The sequence below is a fragment of the Mus caroli genome, unplaced genomic scaffold (genome assembly GCF_978045245.1).
Source record: "Mus caroli unplaced genomic scaffold, Mus_caroli_1 scaffold_6, whole genome shotgun sequence".
Lineage (NCBI taxonomy): Eukaryota > Metazoa > Chordata > Mammalia > Rodentia > Muridae > Mus > Mus caroli.
Window position 1 is genome coordinate 21,626,907 of NW_028227261.1, and position 20,515 is coordinate 21,647,421.

At 49.5% G+C, this 20,515-nt stretch overlaps 1 protein-coding gene and 1 non-coding gene across 2 annotated transcripts; both read right to left on the reverse strand.

The window, feature by feature from the left end:
• Positions 1-3,146: 3,146 nt before the first annotated feature.
• Id3 (inhibitor of DNA binding 3) lies at positions 3,147-5,097 on the reverse strand. Its single transcript, XM_021160742.3, has 3 exons — positions 4,727-5,097; positions 4,529-4,611; positions 3,147-4,020 (listed from the first exon to the last, which is right to left on the reverse strand). Exons 1-2 carry the CDS (start codon positions 5,024-5,026, stop codon positions 4,552-4,554), a joined length of 360 nt encoding a protein of 119 aa, XP_021016401.1. The 5' UTR covers positions 5,027-5,097; the 3' UTR covers positions 3,147-4,020; positions 4,529-4,551.
• A 6,202-nt stretch (positions 5,098-11,299) lies between these two features.
• LOC115030940 (U6 spliceosomal RNA) lies at positions 11,300-11,402 on the reverse strand. The gene has a single exon (XR_015047467.1). It is a non-coding gene; the product is annotated as a U6 spliceosomal RNA (small nuclear RNA).
• Between the last annotated feature and the right edge of the window lie 9,113 nt (positions 11,403-20,515).

Consider the following 20,515-nt stretch of genomic DNA (forward strand, 5'->3'; position numbering starts at 1 on the left):
CTTTCTGGGACAGCAGCTTGCTGCTAAACACACATGGCTCTTGGGTGGTATCCCTTGTACCCTGGCCAACATGGGGTTCTATTGACAATAGGGCTTCAGGCCCAAGGAGGCTTCGGCCGGTGACATCTGGCTCAGAATAGCAAGATGCCTGTGAGGAGAGAGGTGTCTCCAGCAGGAAGGTAAGGGTGGCTAAAATGATGGTGAGCCCACACCCAGGAGAGATGGAACTCTGAGCTAGGGGAGGAGCTTACAGAAAGCTGTAGCTTGTCAAAGGCAACCCCCAAATCTTGGCCTCCGTATGCCCTTATTCTGACCCCACACCTAGTCCATGAGGTCAGATCACAAACTATTACCAAAGCCAGTTGGAACCCCAGTTCAGCCCACCCTCTGACCCATCAGTGGGCTTGCAGACTGACCCCCATCATAATTACAACGACCCCTTAGCCTTGGCTCGGATTGAATCCTAACTGGAGGGAAAATGATCTGAGAACTCTGGCATGAAGTAGGGTGTCATGGTCAGCTTCGGGCGGGGGTGGGGAGGGAGGACAGGGAAGCCTGGTGGCCAGAGGCCACTCTCGGAAGGTCGGCAAAGCCTCGTGCAGGGCATGTCGCAGGCGCCCGAGGAATGTGCGCTGCCTGAAAGAATGAAGGAAGGAAGGAGCAGGGCGCGATGCAGGCCGCCTCCCGGCCGAGTCAGGAAACCCGAGTGGGGGTGCGGCTGATGCTGCAGCGGCCTGAGCGCCGATGGGGGCAGCACGAGAGCAGTGGGGTCAGTGACTCGGCCGGGTGTATGTGTGTGTGTGGTGTGGGGGGATGTGGGCTCCCCCAGGCCGAGTTGGAAGCTGCAAGCCCTTGCTGCTGGCAGAGCAGCGGGGGCGCCGCGAGGCTCCGGATGGGCTGCGAGCCCCGCCCGCAGGCTGCGGAGGGAGCCGGAGCCAGAGTGGAGCCAGAGCTCAGACATCCGGGCGCCAGCGAACACCTGCGAGCGGCCCCCAGGGCCCGCGGGGGGCGGGGGAGCGCGGGCAGCGGGCCGGGGGCGGGGCCGGGAGGCGGGGCCCGGAGCTCCGCCTTCCCAGCCACTGGGCCACGTGGGCCGAGAGTCGGCCCGGCCCTGGCGCCGCGGAGCCGCTTCTTGCCTGGAGGCGGGCTAGTGGGTAGAGCTGCAGTTTTGCGGGAAAGCCAGAGAGAGAAGTTTTAAGGGTGCAGCCGGGGGGTGAGGGTGGGGGGCGTGGGAAAGAGTGGTAATCACGGACTGCCGTAACTACTCCGTAGACTTAAAATTGAGGAGTGTCCCGTTCTGTGTACTAAGGTGGTGCACTGCCTTCTTGGAAGGCCACCATTGCCAAGTGTCGCGGACATGAATTTGAACCCCTGCTTTGTCACTTAGACATTGTGTGGCCATGTGCTAACATATATGTGTGTGCGTGCAAGCGTGTGTGTGCTTCAGAGCTTCGAGATCAGCTCGGGCCTCTAAATGGCATAGTTCAAGGAGAGCCAGGAAAATATTTCATGTGTGGTCTTTTATATCCGAACCATACAATTTTAAGGGATGTACTATCATCCCATTTCATGCAGAACTAAGATTTTTTTTTGTTTTCTTTTTTTTTCCCAACAAGCTCTTACTGGGCTCCTAATTTGTGCCCCATTCACGCCGAAGCAGTCGACTAGGGAAAGAGCTGTCTAAAGTAGAGAATAAGAACCCAGACTTTGATTCTACAGGAAGCTGGCTTTCCTAAATACCATCTCCCACTTCCTTGCTGTGACCTTGATCAACCTATTCAAGATACACACCTTGCTGATTAGAAAAAAAGATTAGGATGTAATGGAATGGACCGAGGCACCTGGTAGGCACGCCCATAAATGATTACAACAGCAGACTAACTCAAGAGGTTTCTGACCTAGGGCTAAAGTGCTTTCAGTTTCTAATGACTAATGGATTGGCTAGATGGTCTAAGCTTTTGTCCGGGCCACCTGAACTGCTCAACCCTGGGAGTCCTGACAAGCAATTTCCTTGGAATTAGCTTAATAATGCCTCGTAGGTGTGTGATGCATTTCAAAGGAGTTTCCCATCATTATCTTCAGTCCTTGGAGGCAGCTGGGCTCAGAGAGACGTGGCTTGCTCCACTAAAGCTTTCAATCCTTCCTTGGTCGTAACCTCTAAGTGAACAGAAGGCAGATCCCTCAGAACTGTCACCTGGTACGAATGTGGAAACTGGCTCGTTGGAGAAATAGCCTGTAGCCTGCAGTATTCAGTCAATGCAGGATTGTCATGTTTGACGGGCTCTCTTCAAAGAACACAGCATACCTTAACACACAGTCCAAGATGGATGTTACTAGAGTATTAAATTTAAGGCAAAGTTTTCTTACGTAGAAACAGGACCTCCAGAGGTGGGAGGCCTGCCATTATTCTGCAAAATTTCATGTGTGATTTCTGAAAGATGGTCATATCTCCCATTGGTTCATCAGAAGAAACCAGACAGGTTAAAAACCATTAATCAGACTGGAAGGACAACTGGCAAGGAGGTTGCTCCCCTCCCCTCCCGCCACGACCCTGTTTCACCCCAGAAAGCTCACTAGGGTTACTGCACAAAGGGTAATGAAATGTTATGAAATACAAGTAGCACATGCCAAGGCCGACACAGATGAGATCATATAAATAGGAATCCTGTGATGATGGGGGCCTGATGCAGCCCACCTGGGGAGGAACCATGTTGGGGGTGGAGAGATGGGGCATGGGTTGCCACCTTGCCTTTTACCCAACTCCCAGGCCTGACCCCAGAAATGGCCAGTCTAAGGTCCCATTCCTGCCAACCGCAATACTATACTCATTATTCTCAAACCCCAGGTCAAAGTTTACTGAACATTAAGGGAACTTGAGTTTCCCAGCAAGCCTACACCCTGAAAATTGGCTGCAGACCTGAGTTTGGTTTTCCTATATACAGGGTCTTCCCACGTAGCTCTGACCATCCTGGAACTCACTGTACATAGCAATATATAGAGTTCCAGGTTCCAAACTCAAAGAGATTGTGTGCCTCTGCCTCAAGAGTGCTAGGATTAAAGTACATCACTATACCCCCACCCCACCCACAGGGTTCCTTTCTCCAAGTTTGGAAGTCTGAGAGAAAGGCAGACCAGAAAGCATGAAGTTAATGGAGACAGTTTATTTAAATACGAAATGGTTCATATCCCCCCACTTGACCCCGAGCGGCCAGTAAGGTTCACCCAATCATTTGGGGCATCCATCTAAGAGCTGCTGCCAAGTTTCAAGGAACTGAAGAAATAAAAAAGATTCGGGTCTCAGACTTGCTGGCTGTAGGAGAGGCTCCTGTACTTGAGAGTAGGATCATAGATCCTTGCTTTCAACCTCCCATGTTTTGGGGGATTCCCAACCCCAGCCCTTCCTACTAACCAAGCCACCCTAGCCCTCAGCCTCAGCTGGGAACTTTCTCGTCCCTAAAAGGGTATGCAAATCTGCCCGCCCCAAGCTCCTCTCCTAGGAGGCGGCGCAAGATGTCATACACAAAGTGTTCAAAAATGGTTTATTATGCAAAATGTTAACTTTTATAAAAAGTTTAATATACATCACATGATTACAGAAAGTCACCTTCCTGTAAAAAAGGTACAAAAGCTATATACTCTATTATAGAGTTCATAATCAGGGCAGCAGAGCTTTTCCAGAAGTCCAGCTCTTATGCTGCCTTGGCAGAGTGCGCAGGGCAGCCACTCGCATCCCCCCACACCCTCGACACCCCATTCTCGGAAAAGCCAGTCTTTTAGACTTGAGTCAGGGTGGGGACAGAGTGACGTTGCCCAGCTGCTGACCAGCGTGTGCTAGCTCTTCAGGCCACCCAAGTTCAGTCCTTCTCTCGGGCTCCAGGTCCAGCCTCGAGGCGTTGAGTTCAGGGTAAGTGAAGAGGGCTGGGTTAAGATCGAAGCTCATCCATGCCCTCAGGCTTCCGGCTGGAGAGAGGGTCCCAGAGTCCCAGGGTCCCAAGCGGAACGGGCGCCAGCACCTGCGTTCTGGGCGGGGGAGGAGAGAAGAGCGAGGGAGCCGTCAGTTTCCGCCGAGCGCGCCCAGGCGGAGGATGCCGCAGACTGGCCGGCGCCAGGGAGGAAACTCGGTCTCTACCTCCAGCTGATAACTCCGCTCCCCACACTGCCTCCACCCAGTTGGCGCCAAAGGACCACAGGCGGAGTCACCACTCCCCCTCCCGCTTAGAAATAACACTAGTGGATAGGGGGGAGGGCTCCCTTTACTCCAAGACTCATTTGGTGCGACCCGCGCGCCCACTTGCCCTGGGCTCTGGCCACCCGGGATGAGAAGGGACAGCGTGTCTTAGGAATGCACGTGATATTGACATAGGTTCTGTCCTTTATTCTAACTGATCATAGATAAGGCTTTTGCCTTTCAGTGGCTTGGCTTTTTCCCTAAACCGACTGAACCCTAAGCCTTACAATGTTCTGTCAAAGGCACGATTTCCCATCCCATGCAAGCCTCCCTCCTCGACCGCGCCAGGAGAAAACTTACCGGGAGGTGCCAGGACGACCGGGTCAGTGACAAAAGCTCCTCTTGTCCTTGGAGATCACAAGTTCTGGAGTGAGCTCAGCTGTCTGTGAAAGAAGGATAGGAGACGAGTTAGCCAAGGGACTCGGGGACACGATGGGGAAGACCCGCAGCATCCCTGCCCGCACGCTCAGAGCAGCCTGGTCTGGCTCCGTCTCGCACCTGGATCGGGAGATGCGGACCGTCCGGGGGTCCAGGCGCCGGCTCTGCCAGGACCACCTGAAGGTCGAGGATGTAGTCTATGACACGCTGCAGGATTTCCACCTGGCTAAGCTGAGTGCCTCGCGGGACTCCCGGCACCAGTTCCCGCAGGCGCGAGTAGCAGTGGTTCATGTCGTCCAAGAGGCTAAGAGGCTCCTCGGCCGACGGGCTCTTACCGCGGCCTCGCGCAATGGCCAGGCTACGTTCCGACAGGCAGCACACCGCCTCGTAGCAGCCGCGTACCGGGCTCAGCGCCTTCATGTTGGAGAGTAGAGATAGAGAGGGAGGAAAAGAGACACCTAAAGCAGCAAACAGTGCGCGCACGCCTGCAGCGGCCGACTCTTATAGAGTCCGCTCTAGGACACACCCCTTTATTCAAAACAGACCGCCAAGGGTCCACCCCCGCCCGCCCTGGGCACCGCCTCCCCGGCCCTGGGCGTTCACAGTGGGTTTAAATTGCTAACAGGCTTCCTCGGGCTGGTCTGACGCCGAGGACCGCGGAGCCTCGGATGCGAGGAATGAGGAAGCGCTGATACCGAGGAGAGGCGGGGCTCTTGAGCTAGCACAGATTTGAAAAAAAAAAGAATCACTTAAAACCATTAACTTTTAAGAATATGCCTTTTCTGGAGGCGCCCAAGTTCTCTGAGGTCCCCTCCCCCCAATACTGGTTCGAACCCACAGCTCTGAGGTCATAAATCCCTTGAACAACTAAAGATCTCTCTCTCTTTCTCCTCTCTCTCTCAAGAATTTTCAAGGGAAACTTGTAAGGAATTAGTGCCGCCTTGTTCCCCAATTTGCTGCTCGTCTGACCTCCAGACTCACTGGCGTCAGGAATTATCTTGTGACCAGAGGGGGAAAAAATTAATTGCGGTGAAGCTGAGGTTACAATGAAGAAAACAGATTTGGGCTAGGCGCTGAGATTGCAGAAGGAGGAGGGAAGGGGAGGTCTAAGCAAAGAACATTATTTGAGCACCAGGGGAAAGGGGATAAGAGCCGTCTGGATCCAGTCCTTTTCCACGGAGAAAGAAAAAGCATGGACCGTTTCCACCAAGAACTCCTTAAGGAACTAAATGTATGCCCAGTTGTGCTTTGGAAGTGAATTTGATTAGGATTTTGGACAAGGTTTCAAATATGGGGATGCTTGCTGCATATACCCTTTTAGAAGGTCCCCTCCACGGGCATACATAGAACCAAATGGGTCAGCTGTCTAGCGTTTGCTTCCCCGTTTTGCACAGCCTCCCTCCTTTTGCACGCTTTGCACACTCTGTAGAAAACAATAACAATTTCATCGCCGTGTTGTCTGTCCCTTTCTGCTGTGGAAGGGCAGCCACCTGGACATGATTATTCCTCGTCCTGCTGAAGTAGCCCCAGCCACCATCTGAGCGAGCAGGAGAGCAGCCAGCAGGCAGGCAATCCCATACTGCAAAAGGACAGTGCACACTCTATTCTTTGCCTGGCTCTGCCTCCCAGACCCTGAAGCCTCGGCAGTTCCAAAATTCTGGTTTCCATCTTGGGAGAGAACAGGTGGGGTTTTGCAGCCACGAGATTGCTTTCTTAATCAATCAGCCTGGTAAATATTTATGGAGTTGCTTCACATGAAACAGAGGCGCCTGCTCTCAAGAATCTCACAATGTCTGGGGACAAGATTAACACAGGAAACAATTAAGTGTTCAGTAGTGTGTGGCACTGATCAACAGGACAATGGGACCTCTGAGCTGGGACAGTTCCAATAATTGGAAGGACATCGGTCTAGGGAGCCAAAGCCCTGGGTTCAATCCGGACAGCTCTGCTATTTACTGGTTAGCGACACATAATCTTGAGCAAACCCAGATACCACGGCTTTGATCAGCTGTATGAGGAGAGAGACAGAGAGAGGGGGCACTGAGGGATTGTTATAAATACTTTCTGACTCAGAACTCCAGATGCTTGTGTGACAGTTGGACAAGGAATGTGGACCAGCACAGGGCCGGGGACAGGGCATATAAAACGGGTCCTGTATCACATCACAGGTAAGCCAGTCTCGGAGCCTCATTCTTTTCCATCATACCACAGGCCCCTGTGTCCCAAGAAAGAAGTCTCTGAAAAGTTTTCTCCTGGGAATATTCAAGTTCTCAAGGACAGCTATTTCGGTAGAAGACAGAAGGTCTAACCTGAGAAAGCACAAGGCAGTCTCTATGCTGAAGAAGTTAAATGCCAGCTATTTGGTCACGGGAAGAGAAATCTCCGTGGCTGTGTGGACTCCCGAAAACTGAACAGAGGAGCCTTTCTTTGGCTCTCGTGAAGACTTCTGTATGTGTGTGCAAAACAGTCAAGTCAGGAGCTTCTAGAAAAATCATGGCCTTCAGTGCCTGGCAGACCTATGTTCAAAACTTAACTTGTTTTATTTCACTAACGGTGTGAATTTGGAATAAATTATTCTCTGAGCCTCAATTTTCAGGCCTGTTAAATGGAGCTAATGAAAATGACCTCATTTATTTATTTACCTTACATTTATCTATCTATCTATCTATCTATCTATCTATCTATCTGTCTATTTTTGAGACAGTGTTTCTCTATGTAACTCTGGCTGTCCTGGAACTCTCTGTGTAGATCAGGCTGGCCTGGAACTCTGAGATGATCTGCCTCCCTAGTGCTGGTAATAAGGGATACACCACTACACCCGGCTCTGACCTAATTTATCTTTAAAAAAAAAAAAAAAAAAAAAAGCCTTTTGTTGCTCCCAGCACTCAGAAGGCAGAAGACAGCTTGAGTTCCTAGCCAGCCTGGTCTACATAGTGAGTTTCAGGACAGTCAGGGGTTGACTAGTGAGACCCTGACTCAAAAAAGGAAAGAAATTTTAAACACCTCTTCTGTGAGAAGGGCACACTCCCTGGTCTGCATTAGTTCATCATGGGGCCAGATGTGCGGTAGGTGCTTCGCCCACCCAGGTCCGCTCTCTCTTCTCCAGTCCTCCACTACAGCCTCTGTTGCCTCGGGGTTGGATAGCGGATTCTCTGGTTTTACAATTTGCAAAGTACCTTCACAGCATTTATTATTTCCTCGTGATGCTCCCAGGCTGTGTGGGGATAGGTCAGAAAGGTGCCCGTGGGGTTATCAAGCCGTATTCGGTCCTTTCCATGCCAGTAACTTACCTCTGCACACAGATCCTTTCTTTCAGAACCTTACTTTGGGGGAGGGGGAGGGGAGGAGTAAATGGCCTTTTAAAGGGTCTTTTCTGACCTAAGAGTCTAAGTCTGAAAGGAGTGGGTTTTAGTCGGGTTGGGATCAGTGAATAGAGTTTAAACCCCAAAGACTCTCTCTTGCCTGCACAGCAGACTGGCCGGCTCGCCCCGGCCTTCTGCAACTTGTTTAGCGGTGGTGGGGCCTCAGCCTCTTACTCCAAACGCCTCTGAACTTTCTGTTCCCAGTTCTGCTCCTTTTACCAGCTTTTTCCCCCCTCTTGCATTTTTTATTTTTATGAAAGGATGTCATTAAGGCTTTTGTCTGCGCTGTTTTTGTTTCAGAACTTTTCCCACAATCCTATTTTTTGTTGAGGAATCCGCTCCTTTGCCCAGCTGTGGGTCCGGGTCCCACAGCTGTGTTGATCTAAGACTCAGCCCCAGACAGCCTGGCGCCAGGGTGGGACGTCATGCGTTCACACAGGGATGCGTGTCCCAGGCAACCTTTCCTCGGGCAGTCACCGGCCGGCTACTGCCTCTCCCACCAATGAGCGCCGGACACCCGAGATAGGGGCGGGGCCTGCGCCACCCCAGTCGGCGAGCGGCTTGTGAATAGCAGATGCTGAGACCTTGATAACGTCCCCTGAATTGGGGCCCTTTAAAGCCCCCCTTTCTCTTTTAGTTCTTTTGTTTCTCTCTTTTCTTTCCACCTTCCTCCTTTCTATCTGAACACAGATAGCTTTTCTTTTTCCTTTTCCCCTCTTTTAACTATCTCCTCCTAGTGTCAGGAATCATTTTGTAAGCATTTCCAGGAACTGCATCTTCCTCTTGCCAAAATTATAAAAGGGGGAGAAAAAAAGCCAATGTTGTGCTTTCTGATTTTTTTTTTTTTTTGAGCTGGCAGAACTGTAAGCTATTACTGTTTTCGGCTTTAGAAATTTAAGACGTGGTGGTAGTGGGGTCTCTCCGCTGTGAATTTCAAAGTCAATGTCATGATGATGAGGATTGCAGATGTCTTACTTAAACTGGGCTTCTGTCAACCTAGCTGGTTATCTTTCCTCCATGTGTAGACGCAGGGATCCAGGTGACCTTCGGTCTTTGTCTAAGGTCATGTCGAATGTCTATGGCTGCCCTGTGGCCGAGATCCAGTCCCCTGACTCCCTGACCGCTCTGGCCCTAGTTCTCATAAATGTTAATACTCTATGTCGGTTCAAGTTTCACAGAAGCTGTATTTAAAAAAAAAAAGTGTAAGTGACCTATGTGTATGTAAGTGTGGTCACACATATGCCACAATGTTAACACGCTACAGAATACTCGGGAACAACATAGTATAACTTTTGGAAACCGGGATGTTTCCTTCGACTCTGGGTCCAGGGATCAAATGCAGACCTTCAGGGCTCCAGGGCGAGCACCTTTATACTGAGCCATCTTGCCAGCCCATGCGTTTTCTGATATCTACCCATTTGTTCAGAGAGCGGATGTTCTGGAAGCTCTCCAACAGAACACTGGAAACCTGTTCCTGCTCCCCTCAGCAAATTTGAATCCCAAAGTACAACCTAAGAACCAAAGGATTCAAGGAAGGCACACGAGATCCTGGCGTTGGCCAGACTCTCCACCCTCACTTATAACCATGTCTCACCTAGGTTACTCCTTACTTATTAGCTCCATAGAATTGGGAAGAAACTGATATTTACCACCTGACAGCTAAGAGGACCAGAGGGGACAGAAGATGGGAAGTGCAAACCTTTCTGTAATTGATGTGTTCGGTGGGATTCAAGGTGCCCTGGAAGTTAGTCTTCCTCTGGAAGTAGTTGACAGAAATGTAGGCATTACTAAGAAAGACAGTATAAGGAACAATGAGGGAATGGGGGGACCTAAGTTCTTAATAGAGATGGAGATTGGAGGGGGGGTGTTAAGTGGCCTCTTAAACACTTCAGAAACACTCAGAGCTGTCACTACCTCACGGCTGAGTCCTGCTTGCCAAGGACTGTTTACCTAATCTTTGTTGGTTTTTTGTTTGTTTGGTTGGTTGGTTGGTTGGTTGGTTTTGTTTTTACAGCTCTGGGGATGGAACTCCTGGCCTTGTGAGTGAGAGGCAAGCCCCTCACAACTCTCAACCTTAGCCCCAGCCCTCCATTCTCTCTGTGACTGTTTGTTCTGAGACAGAGTCTCACGGTGTAGCCTAAGTGGTCCTCAAACTTTAAATTCTCTCACCCTCAGCTGCTCAGTGCTGAGATTACAAATGTGCTCCACCATGTCTGGCTTCATTGACCCATTTTCTGGACAAATAGAGAGAGGCTCTGAAAGGCGAGTGTGCTTGTGTGCAGGCCTCATAGCTACTAGGTGATAAACCCAAGGTGTCCATCCTGTCTGCAAAGCATTCATCCTTCTGTGTGTATTCATTTTCTTCCACCTTTCCAAAGGAACTCTTGGGAATTATTGTTATTGCATGTATTCATGTATGTGTATTCGTGCATGTATGGTGAATGTGTGGTGGTCTCTTCCTCCACTGTGTGACTCCAGTGGAACCAAGCCCAGGTCCTCAGGCTTGGTGACAAGCAACTTTGCTTGATGAGCCATTTCACCAGCCCCTGAGAAGGTCGTGTTCCCCTAGATAGAGAAAAGCAAATTGGACCCATTAGGTAGGGTGACAGATAAGGTGTATTTATGTAGGTGCTAGGGACAGAACTCAAGAGCCTTGCACACATACACACTCCAAATCTCCACCACTATTACCATTCCATCCATCCTTCCAGGGTGATACTTGTTCAGAAGTTACACAATGACTGCTGTTAAATTTAGGGATCAGTTTTGGAGCTGACTGCCTTCTTCATCTTTTGGCCACACTGAGTCAGGCAATACCACCCTAAAGTTAACCCCTTACTCTTACTTCACCAAATAATGAGTCATGGGATGCCCCAGGGCTGTCTCTGCTTCTGCCATCGGGTAAGCCAGAAGGAGGTATTTTCCGAGCATCAACCCCATGTGAGATATTTGTTTTGTTGAGGGGAAACTGTAGGTGTTTTTGAGTTGGACTCTAACTCTGTAACCCAGTGTGGCCTTGCATTCATCAGTGTCCCTTATAAGTACTGGCAGCTTGAAGTCTTTCCGGCCAGGGCCAGGTGACCGATACTTAACAGTCTCAGCACTCAGGAGGCAGAGGCAGGAGGATGTTTGACAAGGGAGTGTGGTAAAACCCTTCCAGGGATAAAGGCGCTTACTGAGCAAACCGGGTGAAACAAGTTCAATCTGTAACACACGTGTAGCTGCAATAAGAAAATTAATTCTACAAAATCGCCCTCTGAGCGCCACACTCATGCTGTGACATGTATATCCTTATATACATCACATATACACATGCCAACAGAAAAGAAATCTTAATACAGCATGCTTCACTAACTCGAGAGTCTTGCTCAGAGGCCAAGCCTGTCTTCTCTGTATTGTTCCAATTTTAGTATCTGTGCTACCAAAGCGAACATACACACATATACACACATACACATAGGAACATACATACACACACATGTAACACACACACATGGGAATTCATACACATGGGAATACACATACACACACATGGGAACATACAACACACACACACACACACACACGAATGACAACTGAGTTCAATTCAGTCCCAGTAATTACCAGCAGCTTTGGGATACACCACCCACCACTTAGAGACAGGACTTGTGTTCATTCTGGTTGCTCTTTTGAGTCAGGCCTTTCTGTGCCCCGCCCCCTCCCCAACCCCTGGTTGGCTTGGAACTCATATGTAGACCAGCCTAGCCTATAACTTGTGGAGATCCTCCTGCCTCTGCTCCCTGAGTGCTAAGATTGTATGTATACACCACCAGGTCCTGGCCTGCGGGGTTAAATTAGAAATGCGGGGCCTGGGAGGTGGGGGTTGGGCAGAGAGAATATAGTATGGCAGTGGAGTGGCCTTGGTGGGGTTTGATGTGCTGTAGTTAAAATAAAAATATAAACATTCAAATTCAGGTTGTCCTTTGGCTCTGTCACTTCCAGCCCTAAGGCTCCCTGCCGAGGACAGCTGAGTTTGGGAATTCAGGAAAGGTCCCAGAAGGAAGGTGAGGTCCAGAGTCCATGGCAAGGAAGGACAGAGACAAAGAAAACCTTGAAGAGCAGTGTCCACCCTGCCCAGACATTGTCCTGCTTTGGCCTGAGGCCCAGCACCAGTTCAAAAGCTGCCAGGGGAAGGAGATGGGAGGGGAGGGAGGAATGGGCCTGGTGACAGGGTTAACCCTGCCAGAGAGGAAAGAGACCCCCCCAACCCCATCCCTCCCCCTCCCCCTCCTCCCCCTAACCCCCAACCCCGCTCTGCAGAGGGCTGGAAAGACTGGGGTGCCAAAAGGCAGAGGCTGAGCCTCAGCTCACAGGGAGCCTCCTGCAGGCCACACTGCTCCAGGATAATAGTGCGCCACCAAGCTGACTTCTGTGGTGAAGGCTTCTGCTGAGTGCCAGCCATGAGCTGACAGCTCATTTGTTTCTCCATGTTTTTTTTTTTTTTTTTTTTTTTTTGGTTTTTCGAGGCAGGGTTTCTCTGTGTAGCCCTGGCTGTCCTGGAACTCACTTTGTAGACCAGGCTGGCCTCGAACTCAGAAATCCGCCTGCCTCTGCCTCCCGAGTGCTGGGATTAAAGGCATGCGCCACCACGCCCGGCTGGTTTCTCCATGTTTTATGAGACAGAGCCTTGCTATGTAGCCCAGGCTGTCCTTAAGTTTTCCATCTTCCTGCCCCAGCCTTGTAAGTGCTCTGATTATAGGCCGTGTCCCTCCAAACCTAACTGAGCAGACAGTTTACACAGATCAGCATGGATCAATCCTCACATTGACTGAGGCTCCAAGAGGTGAGGGAACCGCACAGCTGTCTGTCAGGAGTCCAAACGGTGAGGGTTGCGAAGATATGCTGTGGGCATGGAATTCTAAAGGAACCCCTCTTTGACGCCCCACAGAACGTTTGGGGTCAAGCATTCTCTGGTGTGAGACCTCCTGAGTGTTAGTTGTGTGTCTGGGCTACAGGTGAGGATTGCACGCAAGCCGGATTAGATGCAAGATGCTGGTTGAGGGAGGAATGCTTGTCCAGCACACAAGCGACCCGGAGCGCTATCCCCAGCACCATAAAAACCAAACAAATTAATGGCGCCCAGCCCTCTGCAGAGCTGCAGCCCCAGCCTGGGCAGACTTCTATGTGCCCAGCCTAGTGTGAGTCGTCTTCTTGCAGTCTCTTGGCCAATGGCACTCTGGTAGCCTTTTCCTCCATTCCCTCCCCACTGCCACCCTCCCTGAGCGCACACCGCACCCTGGCTGTTCTTACAACCTATAGCCTTAACACACCTTCATTGACAGCCCCAACTTGGCCTGTACCTCGCGACCAGGCTGTCCCTACCGCCCTGGCCCACCTTCCCCGGCACCCTAGCTCGGCCTGCACCCCGGCAGCCCCCACCCCAGCGTTGGCGCGCAGCTGCGGGACACACAATCGCCCGCGCCTCCTCCCCGCCCCCCGCGCAGCCCCTCGTTCAACAAAAGCCGCTTTCTTTTCCCACAACAGATTAAAGACCAGGAGGGGGTGAAAAATAGCTTCTCCAGCCAGTGGCGGGGGAGGGGCGCGGGAAAAGCTGGGGCTTTGGGGACGCTTTGATGGCGAATGTGTGGGAAACCCGGAGGAATGTGGCTGCTCCGACGGCCACAGCGGGGCCAGGCGCCGCCAGCAGGGTCCGCCCCCGGGGACCTGGGACCCGCGCCCGGCCCCGCGCGCCTGAGTCTCCTGCCAGCGCTGTCTCCATCGTCCGCCCCTTTTCTCAAACTCTGACTTTTCCATCTTCCCTTCTACTTTCTCTTCTGGTTCTCTCATCTCTAGATTCCCTCATTCCTGGCCCCAATTCGTCGCTCTCCCCAGGCCTTTTCCCGAGTCTGCTCATCCATTTTTGTTTTCCCTCCCTCTTTGTCCCGGACATTCTTTCTGAGCCTTTGTTTCCGCGCCTCTATTTCAGTGGCGCCTTCTCAGCCCTTGCCTGTGGTTTCCTGGGTTCGGGGGTTTGATGGATTCAGCGTGTCTCTGTTGCGGTTTCTCCTACTTCATTGGCCAGGCTGGGAAGAGGGCACAGAGGGAGGTGGGTGGTTGTTTCAACACCTCCTCACCATGAGTGAGAGCAGATCGGGGCAGAGTGGGAAAGGCTAGGACAACCTCGGGAAAGACACTTAGGGAGACCGAGTCTGCTAAGTCCAGAGAGAAACTTGAAGACCTCCAAGGCTTTATCTCTGGCTGTCTTTAAGTCTCTGAAAGGAATTTCTGGGCCAGCACCGGATGGTGGTTTTAGGACCCTGGTGGGAAATGGGTTGTGCCCTTCTCTCTAGTCCTTAAGGAGAGGAAGGGGGACTGGCTCAAGACAAGGGCTTCTAGGTGGTTGAGGGCAGAAACAGTTCTAGTAAAGGCTGATGTCCCCAAGGAATCTCAGCCCGGAATTCTGCAAACAGAACTCCCAGGACTGCCAGTGTAGCAGAGCCCTTGGTAAAGCCACCCCCCTCCCTGGGCATCAGTCTCCACACTTGCAATATGGGATATGGGATGCTTGCTTAGATCGGGGGCACTCAGCTTTTTATTTTACACACGTATCCCAAGAGTCAATAGATAGCAAATGCGTTGTTATATTAATCTGTTTTCTCATTTTGTCTGTATGAAAGACAGACATTCCGTTTGGGCTCTGATTAACATGACCTATTATCACTCTTAGCTGGTCTAATCTAAAGGGCAAATCCACTCCAGCTAGACCCAGGCTAGTAGCCTGGGCAGCAAGGCTCCACAGGACAAGATAGGCTTTGGAGTCAGGCAGCTTAGGCTTGAAACTGGAATCTGTGACCTCGGCCAGGTCACCCTCTCCCTTGGATTTCCTTCTCTGTCAAGAAAAGATAGTCACAACATCCACCGCACAGGAGTGTGGTGAGCCTAGTGCCAGATACAAGCACTCAAGGCAGCAGACATTAAAATGTAAGAAATACGGCGGGTGGCTGGCGAGGTGGCTTTCCAGGACTCACTCATGTGGTGGAGGAAGAGAAAAGATTCCTAAAGATTGTCCTCTGTCCTCTACACATGCACCGGAAACATCCCCTGTCCACATATGAACCACAAGTGTGAGCCACATATGTACCTTTACATTGCCCAGTAGATACATTTAAAAAACATACAGGAGGGGGGGGTGTCCCTCAATGTAGAGAATTTGCAGAAGGTCCCATGTTCTGTTCTTAGCAAATCAAAGATTAATAAGGGATTTTTTTGTTGTTGTTTAAAGAGAACATCATGGCAGGGTGACACAAGCTTGTAATCCTAACAGGTGGGAGGTAGAGGCAGGAGGATCAAAAATTCAGGTGTCCCAAGGCTACATGGGACCCTTGTTTCAAGAACACAAAAATAAATGAATAGATAAATGGATAAATAATATAAGGAAGCATGAAATTGGCTTTAATAATCATCTGAGCTTATTATTCCAAAACATAATTGATATAAAAACTAATATTTTTACACTATTTTTCACAGTAAGTCGTTAAGATGTAGTGAGCATGTCTCAGTTTGGAACAACCACATTTCAGGGGCTGAATGGCCAGCTAGGACCCTGGCTACTGAATGGACAACGCTGGTGGACATTAAGAATCACTGATACAAAGTGAGTTCCAGGACAGCCAGGGCTATACAGAGAAACCCTGTCTCGAAAAAAAAAAAAAAATCACTGAGCCTTGAGGATGGCTGGTATTTTGACACACGAAGAGAAGGAAGGTGGACACAGGATGATGTGAGGGTGACTTCATGAGACAGAATGGACAGGGGCCAAGGGGAGAACAGACTAGCAAAGACTGGGTAGGTAGATGGGGGTGGGGCATCTGGAGAACTTTGGGAGCCAGGCTTAAGGGTATCTAAACAGATAAAGAAAAGGGGTCCCAACAGGTTGGGGTGACTGTCTAGATGGGCTGCACTTTATTGGGCCGGGGATGTAGCTCAGTGGTAGAGCTCTTGCCTAGCATGCATGGGACCTTGGGTTTAATCCTCAGCAGTGGAAAAAGGAAGCAGAGAGTGAGGGCAAAGAGAGGGAAGGAGTGGAGTGGAAGAGGGGGGAGGAGGACAGGGAGGAGGGGAAGAGAGGAGGGGAAGAGAGGAGGGAGGGGAGGAGGAAGAAGGGCAGGGAGGGGGAGGAGGGAGGGGAAGATAGAGAGCTGCTTTATTCAGGGAGGGAAGCGACTAAGTAAGTACTCTGGGTTCTTTAACTCTGTTCTCATTGGAGCCTCTCCTGGAGCTGGAGCTGAGTCTCACCTAGGCCTGCTGGAATTCCTGGGTTTAGGGCTTAAAACTGGGGGAGGGATAAAGAAAGAAAGAAAAGAAAAGAAAAGAAAAGAAAAGGAAGGAAAGGAAAGGAAAGGAAAGGAAAGGAAAGGAAAGGAAAGGAAAGGAAAGGAAAGGAAAGGAAAGGAAAGGAAAGAAAGGAAAGGAAAGGAAAGGAAAGGAAAGGAAAGGAAAGGAAAGGAAAGGAAAGGAAAGGAAAGGAAAGGAAAGGAAAGGAAAGGAAAGGAAAGGAAAGGAAAAGAAAAGAAAAGAAAAGAAAAGAAAAGAAAAGAAAAGAAAAGAAAAGAAAAGCGAAGCGAAGCTTATTAGTATTAGCTGCCCATTTTAAACAGCTCCTATAATCAGATACCATCCTAAACTCTTTGTATTAATTTCCTCAGCAAACTCTCACACATTGCTCAACAGAATATATATATTTTAAAGCAATGTTTTTATTTATTTATTTATTTATTTATTTATTTATTTATTTATTTATTATATGTAAGTACACTGTAGCTGTCTTCAGACACTCCAGAAGAGGGAGTCAGATTTCCTTACGGGTGGTTGTGAGCCACCATGTGGGTGCTGGGATTTGAACTCCGGACCTTCGGAAGAGCAGTCGGGTGCTCTTACCCACTGAGCCATCTCACCAGCCCTCAACAGAATATATTAAAACAAACAAAGCATTGGCAAGGGGCTGGAAATGGCTCAGGGGCCAAGGGTGCTCACTGCTCTCCCAGAGGACATGGTTCTATTCCCAGCATCCCCAGGGGACAACTCACAACTACCTGTGACTGCAGTTCCTCCACACATGTGGCACACAAACGCACGTTTTGAAAAGGCTGACAGTGCTTGTTTGTAAGGTAAACCCAAGTTTACTATGTGACTGCGCAAGCTCCTCCCAGCTATGGGATACGCGGAGAAACAAAAGCACGTCCACCCAAGGACGTGTAAGGACGCTCGTGGCCACAGCTCCATAACCACCAAGAAGCAGGAATGACTCAAATGTTCATAATGAATGACTACATCACCCAAGTATGATAGAGTCACACAATGGAATATTATTCACCCATTAAAAACGACTGAAACATGCAGCCTCGTGGACGGACCTCCAAAATGGTGCTAAGTGAAACAGCACTCTCAAGGTCACATAATGTATGGTTCCACTTATGCGAAATTTCCATAAAAGGCTAATCTAGAGAGACACAGAGTCTATTCGTGGTTGTCTGGGGCTGGGGGGGTGGGGCGGGTTATGGGGGCTGGGGGGTGGTGAATCCTAATGGGAACCGGGTTTGTGGGAGATGAGGAAATATTCTCAAAGTGATGTAGACACAGTCGCTCCACTCTGTAAATATGCAAAAAATTTACTGTGTACTTAAAGCGGATGTGAAAAAAATTACCATGTACTTAAAGCAGATGAATCTTATGTAAATTACAGCTCAATAAAACTCATAGGAAATAAAAACAAAAGCTGTTCATAGTAATACAGTCTTATCATCCTAAAGGAGATGGAGGCAGGAGGATCACCTCCATTTACACCATCACACCCAGACTGACTGAGATCTTGACTCTGGGGGGGAAATGGAGGAAGAGGAAGAGGAAGAAAAGAAGGAAGAGGAAGAGGAGGAAGAAAAGGAGAAGGGGAATTTTCCCAGTACCTTTTGGCAGTTATGCCTTTATTAACCTTCGCCATTATTTGTTACATCTCAGAAAGGGGACAATGCCTGTCACCCTGTCATAAGCTGCATTATATCTTACATCCTTGTTCTCTAGTCCTCTGGACCCTTTGAACCATGTGGGTTTTTTTGTTTGTTTTTTTTTGTTTTTTGAGACAGGGTTTCTCTGTGTAGCCCTGGCTGTCCTGGAACTTACTTTGTAGAACAGGCTGGCCTTGAACTCAGAAATCCACCTGCCTCTGCCACCCCAGTGCTGGGATTCAAGGCATGCCGCACTACTGCCCAGCTTTTTTTTTTTTTTTTTTTTTGAGGCAGGATATCTCTATATAGCCTTGGTTGTCTTGGAACTCACAATATAGGCTGTCTCTGCTGGGTGCTAGGATTAAAGGTGTGCACCTTTAATGCTTGGCTCATTTAAACTTTTCAATTACTTTTTTTTTTTTTTTTTTTTTGAGGAACAAGATGTCAAATAGCCCTGGCTGGTCTCATGTTCCTTGAATTTCTGATCCTCCTGCCTTGATCTCTCACGTGCTGGGTTTTCAAGTGTCCGGTACCACACCCAATCCGTTTGGTGGTCAGAGTAGAACCCATACATCTGGCACTAGGAAGGTTTTCAAGTTGTACCCACCCCCCTTTGTACCCCTGTACCCCTTAGATGCTGAAGATCCAGGAAGTCCTAGGATACTTCTGAGTTATTGGGAAAGCCTCCGGGTGAGAACACTTTGGAAGCAGCTGGTCCAGTCATGTGTAGCAAGCTCTTTCCTCTGACACCCTCTCCCCAGCTCTCTCCTCTCCCAAGGGAGGGAGAAACTTGGCTCCAAAATTAAGCCTAGAATCTGATCCAGAGCCCTGACCTGAGCCCCACCCTGGAGCCTCCTGAATCTGGGACCACAAAGGCAGAGGTCTGACCTCAAACCAAACCCACAGACCCTCCTCTGGCTTCTGATTCTACTTTTTCAGTAGGACACTCCCAAGTCAAGAGTCCTGGAAACCCAATTCAAACCCCATGTTTCCCCTCTTTCTGCATCCCTCCCCTCATGTCTCATGAAGCCCAGGCTGGGCGCCGATTCACTGTATGTAGCCCAGGCAGCCGGAAACTCACTAGAATGCCCTTTCCTTATCTTCCTGAGTAATAGGATCACAGGACTATGCCTTGCAAGCCAAGTAGTCTCTATTTCCAGACTCAATGTCAATGAGCAACTTGCTGACCTATGTCAAGCCTTGTCTCCCTATCTATAAAATACCAATATTAGGGGCTGAAGAGATGGCTCACCAGTTGAGAGCACCAGCTGCTTTTCCAGAGGATTCAGTCTCTATTTCCAGCACCTACATGGCTGTTCACAACCATCTACAACTTTAGTTCCAGGGGTCCTGATGCCTCCTTCTGGCCTTCTTAGGTACTGCACACACATGGTGCACAGACACATACAAGACAAACGAAATACACACACACACACACACACACACACACACACACACACACACACACAGAGAACAAACTAGGCAAAACAAAACAAAGCAAAAACTCAACATTAATACTCCCCTTAGACTGCTTGTAAAAATTTGGAGGTGGCCGGGCGTGGTGGCGCACGCCTTTAATCCCAGCACTTGGGAGGCAGAGGCAGGCGGATTTCTGAGTTCGAGGCCAGCCTGGTCTACAGAGTGAGTTCCAGGACAGCCAGGACTACACAGAGAAACCCTGTCTCGAAAAACCAAAAAAAAAAAAAAAAAAAAAAGAAAAAAATTTGGAGGTAAGAAGTGAAGCTTGTTCACTTTATTTTATCATGTTAATATCTGCCTCTTTCTGTTTCCTGTCTGTGGATTTGATCCGGCCATATCTTCTCTGCCAGGATGGACTGGGTCCCTCTAGAACTGTGAGCCCAATTCGATCCTTTCTCCCTGAGGTTGTTTTTGTCCTGTCTGACTACAGAAGAGGAACCAGTGAAACACACACACACACACACACACACACACACACACACAGACACACACAAACAGAACAAACTAGGCAAAACGGTCGGTGTTCATGGGTCCTGATCTTAGAACCATTTCGAGCACTTTATACATATTGACTCATTAATCTCCATACCCACACTGAGGAGTAGGCTGTAATTCCCCCTCCGTATTACAGATAAGGAAACTGGCTCGAAGAGGTTAAGTGAGTGACTTCCAGCCCAGGAGGAGCAAGCCAGCCAACTCCTCTAGGGTCTTAGCTCCCCTCCAGTCAAAATGCAGGAGAACAGATCTCTGGAGGCATGAACCTGGGTCACTAGGTCTTGGAAGATGAAGATGAAGAAAGAGCAGCCATGGGTTTAGGTGACAGGTGATTGGTCTATGGGTGACAGGTGATTGATTGATTGGTCTATGGGTGACAGGTAATGTCTATGAGCAGATTCCCCTTCCTAGGCCACCCTGCAGTGAGACCACATATCCCACCTTCATAAAAGGAAAGCTAGCAGCCATCATCCGAACATCAATCTTGTTTTTTGTTTTTTGTTTTGTTTTTGACAGGGTTTCTCTGTGTAGCCCTGGCTGTCCTGGAACTCACTCTGTAGACCAGGCTGGCCTCGAACTCAGAAATCTGCCTG

Bases quoted from the DNA above. Each gene is read 5' to 3' on its own strand.
- Id3 (XM_021160742.3), bottom strand. From the start codon at position 5,026: ATGAAGGCGCTGAGCCCGGTACGCGGCTGCTACGAGGCGGTGTGCTGC. The intron at 4,612-4,726 runs GTGCGAGACGGA...CTTCTTTCACAG, and splicing joins GTCCGCATCTCCCGATCCAG to ACAGCTGAGCTCACTCCAGA.